Source organism: Pogona vitticeps, chromosome 6 (genome assembly GCF_051106095.1).
Source record: "Pogona vitticeps strain Pit_001003342236 chromosome 6, PviZW2.1, whole genome shotgun sequence".
In the NCBI taxonomy this organism is placed as follows: Eukaryota; Metazoa; Chordata; class Lepidosauria; order Squamata; family Agamidae; genus Pogona; species Pogona vitticeps.
Window position 1 is genome coordinate 20,905,001 of NC_135788.1, and position 20,942 is coordinate 20,925,942.

At 40.6% G+C, this 20,942-nt stretch overlaps 1 protein-coding gene across 1 annotated transcript in view; it reads right to left on the reverse strand.

Annotated features, from left to right (window-relative positions):
• MALRD1 (MAM and LDL receptor class A domain containing 1) overlaps positions 1-20,942 on the reverse strand; it is a 215,974-nt gene that overhangs the window by 191,165 nt on the left and 3,867 nt on the right. The window contains exons 4-10 of the mRNA XM_078378260.1: positions 18,863-19,036; positions 15,788-15,902; positions 15,032-15,178; positions 14,649-14,801; positions 13,611-13,716; positions 9,259-9,626; positions 7,014-7,435 (exon numbers count right to left, since the gene is read on the reverse strand). Coding sequence (XP_078234386.1) covers positions 7,014-7,435; positions 9,259-9,626; positions 13,611-13,716; positions 14,649-14,801; positions 15,032-15,178; positions 15,788-15,902; positions 18,863-19,036 — 1,485 coding nt within the window. The remainder of the gene's footprint in view (positions 1-7,013; positions 7,436-9,258; positions 9,627-13,610; positions 13,717-14,648; positions 14,802-15,031; positions 15,179-15,787; positions 15,903-18,862; positions 19,037-20,942) is intronic.

Consider the following 20,942-nt stretch of genomic DNA (forward strand, 5'->3'; position numbering starts at 1 on the left):
TCCTTGCAACCATCTGAGAAGGGTGATACAAGACCCATTTTGCATGACATGGCCCATATTGTGCCAAATAACTCATTCCGTCCAAATCCAGCCCAATTTCTGTATTTAAAAAAAATAAGTCATGTTTGCTCAAAACCTAGTTCATTTCTTGGGGCGAGTGTTGTAAAAAAAGCCACTTTTGTCATTGAGGAAGCAAATCTCTCTCTTCCACCCCACATCGGCAAGGGCTAGACAAGGGATTATTTAAACTCCTCTTCAAGCTACCCCACAAAAGTTTCAAATTGCTTATCATATGTCCAGATGATTTGTGGTTAGAGAGAAGCTGCTCACAAAAATTAAACTGGACTAAGTAGTTAAGGAACAACAGCAAAAAAGTTTTCAAATAGATAGGCCCATCATTCCAATAAATAACTTCGAAGCCAGAAGGTGAAAAATGGGATAAAATAGGCAAACATGAGAAATGTAAAGCAATTAATTTTATTTCGGTGTTTCAAGATTAAGAAAATTGACTTTACAGTCAATGTCATTATTCATCAGGTTGTTAGTGATGCCAAAAATAAGGCCAATTTTTCATTTTAGCACAGCAGGAATTAAATCAAAAAGTCTCTCTGTTGGAACTAATTAGAAACTTATTTCTTCTTCCTCCTCTGCTTTCTTTATTCTGGGGCAGTGAAGAAAGTGGCTTTACAATTACTTATTTTATCATTGATCTTCCTTAACAATAATACATTCAAAATATAAGAATGATCAACTTTCAAATTATATAAATCAGCAGAAATAAAATTTCAGAATAAAAGTAATAACTTTTAATAATAGAACATTTTCCATTTGAACAGGATTTGATTTTTAATTGACCAATGAGATACTGTAGAACATGGGAAGAAAATGGATTTAAGCCTTGATACTACTGTCTTACAGTGAGAGCATTGAGTGAAAATCTGTGCTGACAGAAGACTGGGGCTTAACTGAAACGGTTCTGATTGTAAGGGAAACAAGCTGTTCATTGAAAACTCTTTGTGGGGAGAGTTTTCATGAGGAAGGTCATGACACATGTTCATGTGTTTGGGTTGGATTCCAAATCCCAGAACTCTTCATTTTGGGAGTTTCATCTGACAGATTGACACCTGGATTGTGCTCACCTGGAGGAAACCTGGGCTGGAAAACCTCATGGCCCAGGATAGGTTGAGTCTGGACCTGATTTTCTGTTGGAACTCCAAGCAAGCATTAGAGCGAAGCTTCCTTTCCCAACAGGAAATGAGGCCCAAGCTCAGCCTATCCTGGCCTGTGAGACCCAGCCTTGCTCCAGGTGAGAACAGTTCAGGTGTTTGTCTGATAGGTGGAACTCCCAAAATGGAGAATTCGGAGATTCGGAATTCAAAAAGCTTCCCAAATTCACCTATGGTGAAGTAGCTGATGTGTTTAGATGTGAGACATCATAGACATAGACATAAGCATGAGCTAATATACTGTAGTTTGTGCCTCCTAGAACAGGACCATCTAACTTCACTTATAGCAGTGGTCCCCAACCTTGGGCCTCCAGATGTTCTTGGACTTCAGCTCCCAGAAATCCTGGCTGGCAGATGTGGTGGTGAAGGCTTCTGGGAGTGGCAGTCCAAGAACATCTAGAGGCCCAAGGTTGGGGACCACTGACTTTATTTATAACATGTGAAGGGACATGGTGTCACATAGGTTGTTGGCTCTGTGGCCTTGAACAAGCTGCACCATTCGATAGTACTACGTATTAGAAGGAAAGCCTGATAAATCACTTATAAAATACTTCATACCTAGACCACCCTGGGATGGTTGTGATAAGTTGGAAACAACTTAACACAAAAAAAAAAAATGAGTGCTTATTTCACTGACTGGACCACTACAGGGATGGTATGATGCACCTTAAAGACAGAAATTGGACAATGTCTTTGCTTGAGCAAACCGGCCTACCCTAGAGTATTCTTAGCTGTACAGTGGTGCCTCGCAAGGTGAATTTAATTCGTTCCACAGTTAATGTTGTTGTGTGAAAAATTCATCTTGCAAAACACGTTTTCCCATAGGAATGCATTGAAATCTAATTAATGCGTTCCTATGGGCAAAAAAAGTCAGAATAAAGTCAAATTTAGTTTACAAAGAGTTTATTAAGTGCTCTTTAAAGCCATACATATTGTGCAGATGATTTTTTAAAAAATGAATCAAAAAAACTTTAACTTTTTAAACATCATAGAAAAACATTTAAAAATCAGCAAACATGAGGCAGGAACAAAAAACAGAAAACATTTGTCTTGCGAAGCACAGCCGTAGGAACATTTGTCTTGTGAGTCATCAACCCCATTGCCAAAACCATTTGTCTTGTGAGTTTTTTGTCCTGCGAGGCATTTGTCTTGCGAGGCACCACTGTACTGTCAAGGGTCTTCTACTTTTTGGGGTATGGGTAGGATCACTCTAATATCCAGCGTGGTGAAGTGGATAGAGTAACAGACAAGGACTCAGGAGGCCTAGGTTCATATCCCTGCTCAGCCATGGAAGTTCATTAGGGGTGTGGAATTGATAAAACCACTCTTTGTATATCTCCCTCCTTACCTTGAAATTCCCATTAGGATCACTATAGGTAGGTTCTGATTTGATGACACATAACAACAACAACACGATTGCCCTATGTTGGTTTCTCTAGCATGTGTTGTCACTGGGAACAGACCAAAGGAAGCCTTCCTCTTTCAATTTGTCAATATTGTGGCTTAATAAGATGGCTAGTTTGTAATGTAAGCAAATTAAACACTTCAGCTCCATGCAAGTGTTTAATTTCAAAAGGCAGCACAAGGAGGCTGCCTTTGGAAAGCTGAACTCTCCTGCACATGTCCCTCCACTACATGTGTAGGGGGGCTTTGGCTTGGCTTTTTAAAAGGGACAACTGGTGGTGGCACCAGGATGAGAGATTTTTGTTTGCTTTTCTCAACTGGCTCTTTAAGAAAAAAGCAAACAAAAATTCCCTCTCATTAGCCCTCCTGACTCCTCCCATTTCTTACAGCAGGCTGGTGGGGACCAAAACAGGGTTTTTAGAGCTTTGTATGCCCATCTTGATGTGAAAATAACACCAAATGGCACACCAGACCTCCTAGCAACTCTATTAAGCCCACTCCAGCCTCCTCCAAGGAGGCATGTGCAGAAATAGATATAGAAACAGAGACAGAGGTAGATACTTTAGCTACCAATAACAGACAGGGAAGAAAGGTATAAGCAGGAATAGAAGAGCTGAAGAATATAGCTCAACCATGAAAAAAAACTAAACAATTACTGAACACTCATAAATAGCAAGATTCGCTTATAGTCATAGTCAGAGAACATGTTTCTGAACTTTCATAAACTCATGGAATAGGATGGATGCATTGCTCTGTTGAACTCACCGGCTGAAATCCTGTTGCACATCTCTGCGTGTGCAACAGGGATTATGTCATCAGCAGGCGCAAACTGCCTCTGACTGAAGGCTTCGTTTTGGCATTTTTGGGTGTACATGACTTCCTCACTTTGTGTATGAGACATGTGCATCCCAAAATTGCCTTTTATCATCCATAGTCTGCCAGTGACAACAACATCATCCCTGTTGTGCTTCCAAAGCTGCACAACAGGATTACAGCCATAGTACTAGCTCGCTAAAAACACTGGCTTCAACAGAACTGCAAAGCACATCAACTGTCACAGCACTATGGAGAGTTTCTAGTGAGCAGCCTCCCCTGATAAACTCAAAGAGCAGACTGAAACTGTGCTTCAACCCAGCAAAACCCTCTCAGAGACCCTGCCTCTCCTTCATTGCATTCTAAGCAAGTCTCATTAGGAAACCTAACCTTCATTTGTTTCTCCAAAAGTTCGTGGTGGGTGTGCTACATATATTGGCTTACAGACTCCATGGTTGGTGGAGTTCTTAATGGGCTTAAGATCCATTAAGGCTAAGGGTTTTAGGTTTGGGGTCTTCAGCATCACGGGTTGGGACACTTTAGTTAGTGGTAGGTGCTTAGTTCCATTGCCTCCATTGTTGGCATCACAAATTCCCAAATGTTTTCAAATTACTGCTGAATATAAGATCTAGGGAACACATATTGCATTGTCCCTTTTCACTGATACAGGCAGTCTCACCTTGATGAGACTCGTCAATAAAGAATTTCCATCTGCTGGAGACTTTTTTCCTTCAGTTATACCATTTTTTCTCCTCAAGATCTCTTTAAAGTCCTCATGCTATCAGAACAAAATCTGTGTCCTTCACCTTTGGGAAGAATGTCTGTGAGCAATCTTTTGTAATTATCTCCTCGTTTTGTGGGCAGTTTTACTGTAGCAAAATGTGTGGACAAATGTAGTAATCAAAGACTTCATGGGTGATGTACCTCCAGCTCTTATATTTCTAAATAAAATTCCCTTTTCTGGATTTCTGACCACGTGTTCTGTTCAACCCTCATAGTTGTGGACACTTTGTGGACCAGGACAGGGAAACACCTACCCCAAAATTTCAGGGGCATTCCCGCTCCAGAGATGAGCTGTCACTGATACCAGTGCTTACGGATACAATTTGATGCATATAACAAATACTTCATATTTAATTATATGAACCTTAGCCGTAATCATAAGCAATGCAGACTGCCAACAAATTATTTTGGCACATAGTAGTATTTCTGTCAGTTTATGCTGCAAGCTGGTGCTAACATCAAGTTTTTTCTTGACTTTTATGGTTATTGATGTGATCAACAGAACAAATTGTGTCTGCAAGATCTTGGAACGCTCGGTAATTAGACAGCCCATGAATGAATATAGGAATATTTAAATAGGTTTCTTCAAGTACTAAAGAATTCCTCACTCTCAAATGTTATGCAAATCATTGTTGCAGTGGTTGTTTGTGGTTTTTAAATGTGAAGTTGTATACACATTCACATTCTTGGCATTTCAGCAAATCTAGCTTAGAACATACAGATAATGAGAAATTCAAACAGCAGGGTTAATCAGCTTCTGCATTTACCTGTGTATGAAGAGCATTTTGTAACCGTTATTAACAAAGATGTGTGGCAGCTATTTTGTACTATTAAAAGATAAGAAGCATTTTAGTACAGCAATTAAAATGAGTCCACAAATATGTACAGTGGGCAAAAATGTTGCAGATTGGAAATGAATGTTGAGTGATAAGTAAAAGCAAAGAGCGGGGCCCCATAGTGCTTAAAGCACTCTCTGAGCAGTTTATAATTTAATTATGCAGGCTACACATTGAGCCCCACCCCAACCCCTGGAGATGGATACTCAATTTACCAACCTTGGAAGGATGGGAGCCTGAGTGAACCTCAAGCCGGATTCTTGGGAATGAACCCAGGTCATGAGTAGAGTTTTGGCTGCATTACTGCAGTTTAAGCTTTCAACATGACCGAAATGAGAAGTGAGCCCTATGAGAACCAATGTACTTTACTAGCACATCAAGAGATATGGCCGTATGAATGTTATGGGAGTAAAACAGAAGCTTCATAGTCTTTTATATATTGGTAAAATAAACCATATATTTCAACAGATCTTTTATTCTAGTTCCTTCCGGTCTCTCCTTCCAGTCTCTCTCCATTTCATATTTCACAACACATCACGGTCACATACATTATCTCGTAGACTACTGGGTAGGGGAGCTGACTGGATAGCTCAGTGGTTCAGGTCCCTGACTGTGGAGCCAGACGTTTGGAGTCTGATATCCCACTGTGCCTCCTGCGAGTACAGCCAGCCTTATTTTCTACCAAGAAAACACTGAAAAGGGTCACAATAACTCAGAAGTGACTTGATGGCGCATAATTATTATTACTGGGGCGGTGGGCAGGGATGATTTTCTTAGATTTGAGTTTCAGTTGGAAAAAGGGTTAGTGATTGTGGGAGGGAAAGAACTGGCAGAACTTAGCATTGAGCTGTGAAAGAAACAAGGATGTTGATCCTATTTACGGTGGACCGTTGCCAGCAGAATCAATTGAGGGCAGGCTGATTCAATCTGCAGGCTTCTCATGGCCCAAGCACTTCATTCCTGAACTTGCCAACAAAAATTACAGCTCTTGCGCAAACGTTTTGTGTTGCCCTTTATTGACAGTTAACTAGCCAGCTAGCTTGAAAACTATCCTAAGTTCTTTAAACTTTTTTTAGAAGACATGAAACTATCCTGCAGCCACTATATAAAAATGAATCACATTATTACCATCGGCTAAACCACCTTTGTATTTCTGTGTTTCATGTGCAATGTGGAAAAAGGCCAGTGAAAACCTACTACCTTGCTTGCCACTTTGGTAACATATGTATCCCATCAAAATGGCATCTTATGGGCAGATGTACAAATACTTTTTGTATCTGGTATACATTTTAAAAAGAGCCGTAGGCTTTGAAAAATCAAGAAAGCAGATTTGAACAGATAGATAACCTTGCCACCCATCCCAAATCACTCAGTGAATGCCATTATAACTGAACTGGCTCACAAAGCTGGATATTTTGTGATATGCTGTGTTAACCAAAACATAACAGTTTTCTCTGCCCGGCTCGCTTCCACACCTGCTGCCAGAAGCTTTCAGTTCTGGTCTGCCACAAAATAATGGCTTGTTCTTTGACTCATCCTGGAAAGTTATGATGTGAACAAACCACACTTTGTCCACAAATGAGGGACAGAAGCTTGTAAGTGCCTCCCCTACCAGAGGAGGAATGAAGGTGTGTGTGACCGTCTCAGCATTATGGTTTGTGTTGTTCATGATACTACTCAAAATGCTGAGGATTATGCTTGGGTGCGGTCGCTTGGAGAATCAAGCAATATTTAACATGCAGATTCCTTAATCTAAACGGAAAATATTTTGTTGAGATCATCAACAAAGGGTGCACCTGAATCATTCTAAAGAGAAGGGGATGAAAGGAAATGTGATGAAATAAACTCCCACTGTCTTTTAGAAAAGAGAGAATAGAAAGGAAAAAGCTTATATTCTCTTACTGCTTCATTTCGTTCCAAGCAAGCAAATGAAAGACTGAAATAGCCAGACCTGAAATGGCTCTGAACTCGTAATGTAGAGCACTTTCTTAATCCATCTGTTGCCTTGATTGCCAAATGCGTGCCATAGCAGATGTCCTCTTGTATTGCTCACAGTTCTCTGGGAAACTGCCAACCTGTAAATGTGCTTTCCAAACATATGATAATGGAAGCGAAAAAGGCAGCTTTTGTTGCCATATGCAGAGGTGGCATCAAAGACCGGGCTTAGCAGCGCTGCTTTGTTTTGGAACATCTGTGGCTCGGAAGACTCTATGTACAGATAGTGCCCTTTGCTTGTGCCCAGAGTATGATCTTTCATTGGTCCCGTGTTAGGAGTGGATGTCAGTCCTTGGTTCCTGGTCCAGTTGAAGTCGTCATCCATGTCTTGCTCCCAGTTGCAGAGTCCGTGCTCAAAACTGCACTGCAGTTCAGGCGCTAAAACCAGCAACAGCAAATTTATTACTTTAAAAATAATCTTAGTGATGCACACTACCTTTTTTTCCCTTTTAACAATTGCCATTTCTTCCCCCAGCCCCTAATGCTATATTCTAGAAAGGAGGAGAATATATTCTCTACAACCTTCTCTGCTGGTTGTAGAGAATGAATTTCCTTCTACCCACAACAATAAAACATAAAATAGTGTGGGGGTGTTGTTTGCAAATCTGTGAATAGTTAAAATTCACCCCCCCCCAAAAAAAAACCTTCCAGATTCGACGACAAAATTCACCACCTCTGAATGAAGCAACAAACCTGGTAAGGTTGTTCTCAAAAATGTATTCAGTCTTACTTGAACAGAGCAAGTATATTTTCTGTATTGAAGACCTGAACAATGTAACAGCTTTGCAGTTAGCAACAACAAAACAGGATTCTTCAGGAGGTACATTATTCAAGGCTTCTATATTTCCACACACAACATACAAAGAAAGCTAATTCTCCTGTGACCAACCACAAACAAAACTTAACTTGTTTGGGTCTTTTGGGGGAGAAAGGGGACACAGAGATATTTTAAATAAATATTTTAAATAAATAAATAAACAAAGAAATAATTTGCTGTTTGTTAAACAGCAAAATTTCACTGGAGAAAAATCTTTCACTTCTTACGAAGGGCTCCATCAATGGACATTTGTCCTGCTGTTTGGTCCATTGTGAGGATACTCTGGTTTGCTCTTTTTTTCCTGGTGATCACATGACATAATTGAGGGAGCAAACCAAACCATTTCCAGAGCAATCCTAACCGTACCTCTTTGAACCCCTGTCAGGGGCTTCTATTTTTTTTTATTAGGGATAGGATCATTCTGGTTTGGTCCATTTCTAGCTTGTGTGATCACTGGAAACAGACCAAAAAGAAGCTTTCCTGGCTTTCAAGGCCCCTTGTGTTTTGAATTTTGATATCATGAAGTGCCTTAATAAATGAGCCACTTCAAGACGTGAGCAAACGGAACAATACGTTCTCTGCTTCGCAGAGGGGCAGGGGATGTGGTCGTATAGACCAGATGGGCGGGATACAAATCAAATCAAATCAAATCGATCGATCGATCGATATATAGATATATAGATAGATGTGATTTTTTTAAAAAAAGAGAGAGACTCTAATAGACAAAGTGATGCAGCACCTCAGCAATAGTTTAACAGAATCTTTTAAAAAGAAAAAAAAATCACTCCCCCAGTCCCTCTATCAAGGAGCAGAGGAACTGTTCAATTTGGTGATATCCTCACTTATTAAGTCACTTCACGATATTGGAAGGAGCTGGACCAAATAGGGTTGCTTTAACTCCAATGTGCCATTTGGATGCAAAGATCACACCAACAGCACCCACACCCAGCCCCAAGCAACCCTATTTAGTCTGCGTCAGCCTGCTCTGAAAGGTATAGTATAGACATGCCCTAGAGCATTTAGTCTAGTTAGAGTACGGTACTACAGTATTAATATAACCTACTTACGTTTTATTACACTTGGGCAGACAATTTAACTGATTTTATTCATATTCTCAGATATGTGGTAAGCTCTTTTGTCCAGAGCAGTGTTTTGGTATTTGGATACAGGAACAAAAAATGAAGGCATAACACAAAACAAGTACTTAGAAAATGGAAGGACTGTCCCTGGAACAAGATTCTATGTAGAAACAGTTGGCACAGACTTCACTTTGCTTAAGCAGCAATCCTTTACACTCTCTTTCTGTTCAGTCTGTTGAAATGAGTAGCACAGGCTAAGAAACAAAGATAAATGCAGTGCAAAGGGAAATGTTTCAAGATCTTACCACACTCATTTTCATCAGATCTGTCTCCACAGTCATCAACTAGATCACACAGTAACAAACTATCAATGCAGGCCTTTGTGTCCTGGCACCAGAAATGATCAGGGCCTTCACAGTTTAGTGCTGGAGATGGCAAAGCACAGCCCTCAAACGTTATATCATCAATTGCTGAGACACCATCATAAAAGCCAAGGCTGACTTTATTTAGAGATAATTGAAAGGGCTGTGGGAGGCGACCAAGCTGAATAGAAGCCTTTAGCCACTGGTCTCCTTGATTGTAATATATCCTCCAGAGTACTGTAGGGTCTTGCAGTCCATCAACAAGCAATTGCATTTCTGCTGCGCCAACTGACATCCCATAGTTGTAATACCTGGGGGCGGGGGAGATAAATCTTGGGGATTACAATAGTCAGAAACAATACCAATTGACATATGTAACTGTCCTATAGGAGTCCAGCAAGAAAGGAAAAAACTGTTTTCTAACACAGTTTCATATTGTGATTGTTCTAAGTCCTACTCTCCACATGTTCAAGCTCGTTTGACTAAGGATAGTATTTAAGCCCATAGTATAAGATATCCATGCAAAGCATCTGTTCAAGTATATATGCTGAGTTATTTGTTGTTGTTTAGTCATTTAGTTGTGTCCGACTCTTCGTGACCCCACGGAAGAAGCCAGGTCCTCCTGTCTTCCACTGCCTCCAGGAGTTGGGTCAAATTCATTTTGGTAGCTTCGGCGACAAGCCCTACTAATTGGTTGGGATTCAGATCACATTGGAAAGGCAAGAGAACATATGTGCACACAACACCTAAACCCTGTTTATCTTAGCATTAAGATTCCCAGTTATGAAATCCAGGGGCTGACTTTGGAAATGTTATTTGGTGGTTTTCCATTGCCTTCCAGATCTCACTGCTACAGCTACTAATGCTACCATCAATCCTGCAACTCAACCAGCATGCCTTGCCTTTGACCTTTGGATGGTACTCATGTTGATGCTGCCCATGATCAGCTGACATTTGGAGGCAAATTTGTTCCTCAAGACTCCACAAAATGCTCTTGGTAAAGCTCATCCAGTAGAGTCATTGCTCTTGGAAGAGTCAGGCTAATTCATACTCAGCACAGTTGATATATGCGATATGATTTCACTAAGATAGATACGATGGCTGAATGCCCCAAAGTCAGTCCAGTATCCAACACCTCCGTGGACTGCATAATTTAATCAGAAGAGAAGGAGATAATGGATAGAAAACCATGCTTCACAGTAAAACTGCAATTCTATACTCACTTACCTAGGAATAAGTCCCCAATGAATTCAAAGGGACTTCTGGGAAGCATGTACAGGATAGCAATGCTAACTAGCCCATTGGTTCCTTTCATTGTTCTAGCGCTATATAAATGCACTTAGATACAAAAATCACATCAGTATCTTTATAATTTTGTTACACTAAATAGAACTACAGTTGAAATGAAATAACCAACTGGAGTTGTTTAAAGTCCATGAGGTCTGGAGAAATTTTACTCAAACTGGTTTTAGTGTCGTATTTGATTTTGAAACATGTAAACATTCTCTGTTCAAACATTCTTCATATTTAAAAGCATTTTGGTTTAAAAGAGGCACATTTTCACTCAGGTGGCTAGCTTGGATCAGAAGCCCACTGTACAAGGTTGAGCGTAATGAGAACAACAACAAAAGAAACAAAAGCAGAAATACATATTTATACTAGCCAATTAAAAGAGAAGAGCAAAGAGAATAAGAAGTCAAGAGATGAAAGATTTATGAACATGGCTCAGTTACTGGTGTGTGTGTGTGTGTGTGTGTGTGTGTGTGTGTGTGTGTGTGTGTGTGTGTGTAAAACCAGTCCATAAATAACTTGAAAACTCTAGTAGGGATGTTATAAGTCAGTTCTGACTTGATCGCACAGAACAACCACTACCACCACAAATGGTAGTTATTTAAAGTGCATGAGATCTGAGAACTCCATATCTCCAAGGAGTCCTTGGTGAATAACCTGCTATCATACTGCTCTTCGTTCCTTTTACAAGGGCTGTTGGAAGTGTGCAGCACAGCCAGTAAAAACCAAAACAAGCAGAAATGATATAGTGGTTGGTTTAGTGGAGTGGGATTTGGGAAAGGTAGATTTAAGTCCTCTCTAAGCCATGAAAACTCGTTGGATCACCTTGGGCCCCAATAGACTACTCCCTATTTCTGTGAGACAGAACTGACAGCATATACCAAGATCCAGGTCTATAGAGCCTGTGTCCTGAGCACACTCCTGTACTGCAGTGAGTCCTGGACCCTTCATGCATGGCAAGAGAGAAAGCTGCATATGTGTTCCATATGCGTTGCCTCCGACGCATTTTTGGTATCACCTGGCAGGACAAAGTTCCAAACAGAGTAGTCCTAGAACGAGCTAGAATGTTTAGCATGTATACATTACTGAAACAGTGACGTCTACGTTGGCTTGGGCATGTTGTAAGAATGGCTGATGGTCAGATTCCAAAAGATCTCCTGTATGGAGAATTAGTGCAGGGAAAGCGCCCCAGAGGGAGACCACAGCTGCGATACAAGGAGATGTGCAAGTGGGATCTGAAGGCCTTGGAAATGGATCTCAACAGATGGGAAACCCTGACAAAAAGTTCAGCCTGGAGGCAGGCAGTGCATCGCAGCCTCTCCTAATTTGAAGAGACCCTTGCCCAGCAGGCCGAGGCAAAGAGGCAGTCACGAAAGCAGAAAAATCAGGGAGCTAGACGGGGTACAGATTGTATTTGTCCTCAGTGTGGAAGGGATTGTCACTCTCGAATTGGCCTTCTCAGCCACACTAGATGCTGTTCCAAGTCCTCCATGCAGAGCACGTTACCACAGTCTCTTGAGACTGAAGGATGCCTATTCCTAGAACTGTTGTGGTAATAAAGTAAGGGAGAAAGAAACTCATGCGAATAATTTTGAGCTCACTGAAGGAAAGATGGGATACAAAGGCAATGAATGAATGAATGAATATCCCTAGGTGACTGGGCTTGGAGAGTGACTGATGATGAGAGCCAACCCTCTCCACAAAATGAGTCTAATTCTGTTGTTCCTGTGACGTTAAGCAAAACATGAAACAAAACAAAACACAGAATCCCTGCAAAAACATTATTAATGGAATGTGTTTAAATCAGCTGAGTCTAAGAATTAGCATAGCAGTACATGACACGATTTGGGGAGAATGAATCATTGATTATATGAGAGCTCTGTCACAAGACCTGGTATTATGTTACGTCAGTGCGGTGCCATTCACTTCCAAGAGCAGTTATGCCACCAAAAATGCTTCAGAGTCAATATCACAATCTCCCAAATACATTTGTCCAGAGATCAGACAACCATGTGGATTCTTCAGACTTGCCAGGGTGACAACAGACTGAGAAAACATCTTGCTATGCTGACCAGGTAAAAACCATTTACAATTGGCTATTTCAACCTGGCGGATAAACCAATTTATAACCCTAAAAGAAGCCACAGAGTTGAATCTACAAGAGCTGAGCAGGGTGGCTGAGGACAAGACATTTCGGAGAGTGCTCATTCCTAGGGTCGCCATGCATTGGAGATGACTCGACGACACATAATAACAACAACTTGTGCCAGAGGCTGCTATGTCTTTATTTTTTTCCCACCCCAAAAACCAAAAAGAAACTAGTTTCAAAGCAGGCGGTGTGCTTGTGTGTGTGGAGGGAGGGGCAATTGCATAGTAATTGGCAGCCTTTTGGTCCTAAGAGAGGAGCATAAACTTTGCAAGCCATCCTGCAAGGATGCTTGAGACAGCAGTCTCAAGAGCAGTGGTCCCCAACCTTGGGCCTCCAGATGTTCTTGGCCAAAAATCCTGGCCAGCAGTGGTGGTGGTGAAGGCTTCTGGGAGGCCCAAGGTTGGGGACCACTGCTCAAGAGGACTCGCATCAACTCTCATAGACGTGTGCCATCAATTTTTGGACTCCTGTCTACAATTTTTCTGCACACAGGGGCTGTGCTAAGCCAGAAGAGGTGGGGATTTCTCCACAAAAGATTGACATTTTATTTATTTATTTTTATTTTTAGTGACCCAATAAAAGGTATCACCCACTCTTATATTTGTGTAATCTTGGATACCATGCAACTTTTTCCTTGTTCTATTTGTCTGGAGAGTTTAGCTTTTTTTTTTTTTTCCTTCTGTGATAGGAAGACTGTACTTCCAAAAAGCACTCAACAAACAACCCAACAAGCCAAGCAAACAAATATATTGTAGAGGCAGCAAAGCACATACTATGACAAACACTGTCCGGGCTTGCAGTCTAAATGCAGTCGTGTGTTGCTGTAAGCATAAAAAAAATTAAAGCTAGTTCATACCAGAAGGTCACTGAGCAATCTGATCCCGCCTGTCTGAATCTGGGGCTCCGCAACTGTGCAATCTGTGTAATGCTGCTGCTGTTTTTCAAAATGAACATAAAATGACCTATTAAGAGAGAAAAATAGAAAGTATTTTTTTTCTTCAGTGTATCTATAAGTGCAACTTAATCCCATTAAAAGTACACAGGCAGAAAATCACTCCTATGTACATGTCTAATATACTTTATTCATTGAGATCAGCCTGACATCGCTATGCGGACGACACAGTCCTTGGACCAGGAGATCAGTAGGATCAGATCTCCTTTAAAATAATGATTTTATCTCCTTCTTGGAGATTACTCTTCCTCCAATGCTGTGTCACTCCAGAGCAACCTGAGGAATCTTTTTGGCCTTAGGTCCAAGCAGAGCAAGGACTCAGAGGACCCAAAGCTCCCCCTGCCCACCAGCTGTGGCCTTCCATGTCCAGAGATGTTACAGTCAGTCATTTTAAAAAATACCCACTCAGCGCCAAATGACGCTTAGCTGCCCTGTGGGAGTGAGAGATTTTTCAAGGGGAGGCTGCACCACTGTGGAAAGCTCCCTCCCGCCACAACAGTGTTGCTTCCTTCTCAAAATGCATCTCATGTTGCACTTAAGCATTTTTAAAAAAATCAACTGAGTAAAAAAAACAAGAAAACCAACAGCAACAAGGAGAGGGTCAAACAACATTGAAATCTTCTCTCCACAGGTGTCAAACAACTTTTTTAAAAAGAGTAAGGAAGGAAAACCAATTATCTCTGACCAGTTAACTGAGGTAAAAGTGGCAGAAATAGACGGGGTTCTCCAGTGGGCTGTCTTAGGTCTGCAGCCTCCCCACAGCTGCCCCAGAGGATGGAAATGGATGTGGTCTTGCTTTTAGAACACAACCAAGTGACGCCTACTACTGCCACTGCCTCATAGATCAGTTAAACAAAAACTCATCATGACGATCCACGGATGTCTGGCAGAATGGGTCCAGGAGAACAGAAAACCTTGGACTGCCCCGCTTTAAGGTCTTACCTGAAGAGAGGTTATAAGTGTGATCATGTGGTGGAGCTTGTTGCTGGAAAGCAGGAGGTAGAATACTTCTGGAAGCCCTTATCCAGTCAAATTCATCACCACTAGCTGTTTCTAACCAGCCGCAGTTGTCCTTTTCAAAGTCACATTCAGCCGCTGAAATGCAGAGTTTCTCTCTCAGCTTGCATATTTTAGCTAACAGTAAATCTGCTCACCTAACAGTGAATCGGTAGACAGCCTGAGTGATAATATTTCACTTTCTGAGCAATTTGTTTTAATTAACTGAGGCTTCTAAGGAAATAACAGAAACCAAGCCATAAGACTACAGTAGTCTCTATCACAACTGTTTCGAAATCCTTAACACAAATCAGTGTGTTTTCACTTACGGCACATGACTTCATCACTCCCATCTGGGCAATCAGGGGCGAAATCGCAGAACTTGTCAGATGAAACACAGTCTCCATCCTGGCATGGTAGGAATCCCGGGGGACAATACAGAGATGAAACATCAGATATGTCCATTTTTGTATCCGCTTCAAAAAAAAAAAAAGATCCAAGATGTTGTTTCTTTCAAATTCAGTAGATAAAGCTAAGCACCAAATGAGGAGCACCATAGTTTCCAAGAGAGGAAAAATCCACTGTGTATCTGTTACTTAGTAGGGAGCACAGACATTGCAGTATTTAGGTCCCAGTTTCAATAATTAACACTATCATTAAAATCAGACAGAAAGAGATAGGAAGGACCTCTGTGTGAGATCTCAAAGAGCCACTGCCAGACTGAATGGACATCGCTAAGCTAGATAGCTGTAACTAAACATAGGATAGCTAAAATCCTATTATGTATGCTAGAGAGTGTAATGGCAAATATTGGAGGAGTTAATTGTTACTAATTAAGAAGATGCTTATATTTCTTGCCATCCACATGTTCCATAACTTGGCACACAAAGAGAAACATAGGTATCAACTTCTTAAGTAGCAACAATTTTCCATTGTGATTTACACCATTTGACTTAGCCAGTATATGTACGCAATAGGATTCTGGCCTACGTCCAAATAATATACTTTTATAGAACAAAGATGAACAGAGAAAAATATAACAGCTCAACAACCCTAATTTTAAAAAAACAGTGTTTTGATGTTACCTTCTTTATAGGTACTTGAAAATGATGTATAATTAGTCTGACATGCTGTTGTAATACTGATGTCATCCACAGCAATGGCAGCTTTTTCTGTTTGAATCATGGCTTGTAGTATTATCTGCGATGCCAGTTTAAAAAAACACATTAAACTTCAAATCATACACATATGTGCTCATTGTTAAACTCATTAAAATCTCATTGATTAAATGCTATTAATACAACTGCTTTCTTTTTATTTTTTAAAGGAATATATTGCTGTCTAGCAAAATGTACCACTTCCTCAAACCCTATATCTTTTTTTCTCCCTTTTCTTGTCTGGTCTGGTCTCTCTCCTTCCTTCGTTTTATTTTTGACTGAGATCTCAGGAATAGTCATCACACTTGTTATAAATTCACATATTATAAAAATGGCCAACATTGAAAACATTCATACTGATGGAATCATTCATGCTAGTGCATTAAACGCGTTTTCTAATACTGTCATTCTCAACTCTCTCTTTTTTGGCCATGGTCATAAGCACAATATGAAAGAAATATAGGTCGAATAAGGATTATATAAGTCCTATAACATCTTTATAAGATGATGTGTGAGGAATTGTTCCCAGTCTGTGGTCTCTTTCAAATGTGCCAGGGGCCATATGGCCCCTGTTGAGAATGGCTGCTGTAATAGGTCTCGCTGAATTTTAAAAATTTGAAGTTAAGAGATGCATATCCAGGCACAAACAGCGATATCATTAAAAGGTGCATGATGACAAGCACAAAATGAATTTGTTTTCTTAAGTACAAACATCCACTATCCCCCCAAAAATACTATTAAAACTAATATTAATAATTATATGTCATCAAGTTGGTTCTAACTCAAGTGACCCAGGGTCTTCTAGGCACAGAATACAAAGAAGTGTTTTCCAGCATGCTGGAACTATGCAGCTTCTCCAAAGCTACACAGGCTGGCTTTTCTCTTGGAAGACATAGCAGAGAGCTGAATTCCTGATGTCTAATTCCCCTGCCAGATACCTAACTTATGGGACCACTCATGTATCCATTCCCAAAGAAATGGGCCTGCATCACACTGGCCTCTAGAGGCTCCCTAAGTTATGCATCTGGATAAAAAAACAACAGGAAATTATTTATTTATTTAAAATATCTTTCATAGAATTATAGGGTTATAGAAAAGTGAAGTTGGAAGGGGCCTACAAGGCCATCAAGTCCAACCCCCCCTGTTCGATGCAGGAGTACAAATCAAAAGATATCTGCCAAGTGGTTGTCTAAGTTTCTCTTGAATGCCTCCAGTGTTGGAGCAGTCACCTCCTCCTGAGGTAATTGATTCTGCTATCGTACTGCTCTTTTCAATCAAAATCTGGCTTCCTGTAACTTGAGCCCATTGTTGTGACTCCTGCATGCTGGGATGATGGAGAACAGATCCTGCCCCTCCTCTGTCCACCTTTCTCCTTTAAAAGGATCTAAGGTGGCTTACATAATTAAAAGACAATATTGAAAGCTAAAACCAATAAGTATTAAAAGGCAGATGACATCATTAAAAGACAATATTAAAACTAAAAAAACCCCATAAGTAACGTCAACCAGCAGAAGCAGCAAAGTTAGAGTGACCCATATAGGAAGGCAAGTTAGTGAAGAATGGAAATATAAGCCTAGATTGTATTCTCTAACATCAGTTTCAAACAGTAGTGCTCTAACACCCAGGTGAGAGAGTTGGCAGGATCAACTTGCTGGATTTATATTCCATTTTACCTTCCTACTGCTTGACAGAGACACGATACCCAGACAAAGAGTGAAGTGGTTTGCTTTTTTCCCTTCCCCAACTCAGTTTAGTTTACTTAATCAATTCCTTTTTTGCCATCTTCCCCAACGAAACCAACAGGGCATTTGGACAGGAAAATTAATATCCTCTGTAATCTTTCTGTATGAACACATAAGGGCTGCCAACTAAACCAATCAAGGCGCTGAGGTCATGAGAGAGCAAAACAACTCTGATTAATGGCAACACTGAGGTGGAATAGGACTAAAAGGCAATGTTTAAAAACAGAAAGCCCTTCTCTGCTAGAAATTATCATGATGTCAGGGCTGGCATTATACCTTTTGCTGCCCAAGATTATGTAAAAGATAGTACTCAGCTTCTGCTCCATATATAACAGTGGCCCAGTTTGACAGTTGAATCATACTGCAACACTGCTGACTCCATGGGGGGGGGGGCTACAACAGCACCTGAGGTCAGCAAGTCTAGCTTGGAGGCACAAAGCGGGATGTACGACACAAAGACCTGCCTTCTGCCCCATCTTGACACTGTTCTTCGTCAACAGCATCTTCTGGTTGAGTTAACCACACTCTGTCAAACAGTAAGGCTGTGCTAATTAGCCATTTTAGATCAGCTAGAAACCAATGAGCATCCTTTGTCTTGAGGGGGAAAAGAAGGCTACTGATGCCTTAGCATGTATATTTCACAGGCAGCTGGTGAGGATGCAGCATGATATGAAAGGGAACATGCAGACTCCTTCAGACACTGTTGAGTGTTGAGTCTTCTCCACACTTGAGTCCAGTTGGGTGTGGTTCCTATTGAGGCTTTTGATGTACAAATAGCTGTGTTCTCTCCTTCCTATGGTTGAGGGCTTGACCTGGATACTCCAAAGAGCTCTTATACCCTAGCCTTCAGTGTTGAAACTGGCAGGGAAGAAAAGCAGACAGTAACTACCACCACCACCCCTCCAGGAAAGGGAAGAAGTGATATGATGGCTGAAATCCAGTAGTAAGTAACAACTAGAATAGACCTATTGAACCAATGGAACCTATGGAGAAGCTGACTCACCAAATGCCTACCAATTCCATGGGCCTATGCTTCTCCATTTTAGCCAATAAGTGGCACAAACTTCTCTTAACCAGACTGGCATGATGTAACTTTGATAAGATAGGTTACTATGAGAACAATATATTGCAAATGTATAGGAGGCGACAAGCAATTTTTCTCTGTGCTCATGCCTTCCAGGAAGCCAGCGACACGACATCTATGAAAGAACATACAAATGTACTTTAAGGAGCACATATCCAACCACATGTATTTGCTCACCTGAAATGGTCCTGCAATCTCCCCAGTGGTGTTTTGTATAAGAATGTCTGCCTTTGTCCATTGTGTTGTGCTCTTGAAAGGTTGGCTCTTGACACTCTGCATACTGCCATTAGGAAAGGTTCTAACGAAGACACTCAACTGGGAATCCTGAGAGAGTTGGTACCAAAATCTCACCTGTTGAGTTGGGGGGATTTAAATGAGTTCAGCATTGCTGATAGACTTATATATCACAGAATGATCATCAGCCCGCTATGAGTGCAGGATTTTATTATTATTATTATTTGAAGATGCACATTTTTGTCATAATCCAATGTTCTGGTTACTGGTCTGCAAATATACTCCCACTTGTTTCTAAAAGCCAATTGCACTTTTGAAGGATTAATGCCCAACACATTAAAATTCTTCCAAGTGCCCAAGAGGATGGACTGAATGCAAGGCACCTTCCTTCTACTTTTAGGCAAAGAAGTAAAATACTTATGGAAATGAGATATGCCCAGAAGTACTGACAACACATATTATATAATGTTTCACAAAATATCCTTGATTTAGATTTGTTCATAATATTTTTAAAGTGTTTTAGATGGACTTAGCTAGGATTGTGAAATCACTGATTGTGAATACACTTATTTTTGCTCAAACTGTGTGAGCAAGGGGCTGGAAAAATTCTTAAACTCTGTTACTGAAATGCCCCAACTTGATGCATCATTTTCAGAGATAAAGAACTCTTTCAAGCCCTCTCTCTGGTGATACTAAACTGTCCCTGTCAAGTGTTCCCTCTTCTCCACCAAGATATGTTTGATCTTGCTTGTGGATGGGCTGGTTGGCTGAAAGAGAAAGGAAATAATGGGCCAGAGAATGTTCCCCACTGAGATCAGGCCATAACTTGAAGGAGGATGGCTCCCACTTGAAACTTTTTGTTAAAGGAGAATTTTCATTTCGTATTCTGCCTAACAAGATCTGCTGATCTTGCAACCACCAAATTTGCAACCACTGCTGCAGATTGTACATGGTTGTACACGATTCCTGTGTACCAGTACTTGCATGTATCACTGGTCCTGCCCTGTCACAGTGGTCTTTGTTGGGGGGGAGTTGCAGATCTCAATCTAGGTAAGATAGGCACAATTAAATCTTTATTACTCAGTTTAAGCCCACCAGTTGTTCTGGCAGATTGCAACATAGAAACTACTGGAGCAACTTCCTTATCAGGACAAACTAAAATAGAATAATGAATTTGCATACCAGAAATTTCAACAATTGACACACATAAAATCTATAATTGACAGAATGTACTATAGACAACATGGTATTATCGAACATCAAGATCATACTGTATATTAAACATCAGAATCACAGAAGAATAACTGAAGAATGATATTGGATCACACAAAGCCTTAGGCTACCTCACAAGTAACAATAACTAGTGTTTTCCCTCACCCTCCAGTGTTTTATTCCAATACATGGCCTACAGCTGGGTCCATTCAGAAAGCCCATTGCTGTTTCTCATTTAAATCCACCTCCTTGTGATCTTAACTACTTTAGAGGTGGCTCACTAATAGATTCTGCTAAAACTAGGCACATGACCCTCAGTATTTTGTTGGATGCAGTTCAATGCATTCCAATGGGGGAGAAAATAATTCACCAAAAATTAACGAAGAGTCAGAACAAAGCCAAATTAAGCTTGCAAAGGTTTTACAAGGTGCACTAATGATTCCAAACATTTAAAACAGTTTTTGAACATTTTAAGACACTTTAAAAATAGTGAAAACAGACCTGTCAAAACCATTGAAATGCATTGAATAGGCTTCAATGCATTCCAATGGGGGAAACATTATTTTGCTTAGTGATGTTTCCTATGGCAATTTTCACTTAAGGAAGGTAATCCGTTCCCATTGGAACGGGTTATCCAGTTTTCAATTCATTCCTATGGGAAATGGTGTTTCGCTTAGCGATGTTTTCCCATAGCGATGTTTTTTTTGGGAACCAATTAACATCACTAAGCGAGGCACCACTGTACTAATACTAATAACGACAATGACAACGACAACGATGACAACGACGACGACGACGACAACAACAACAA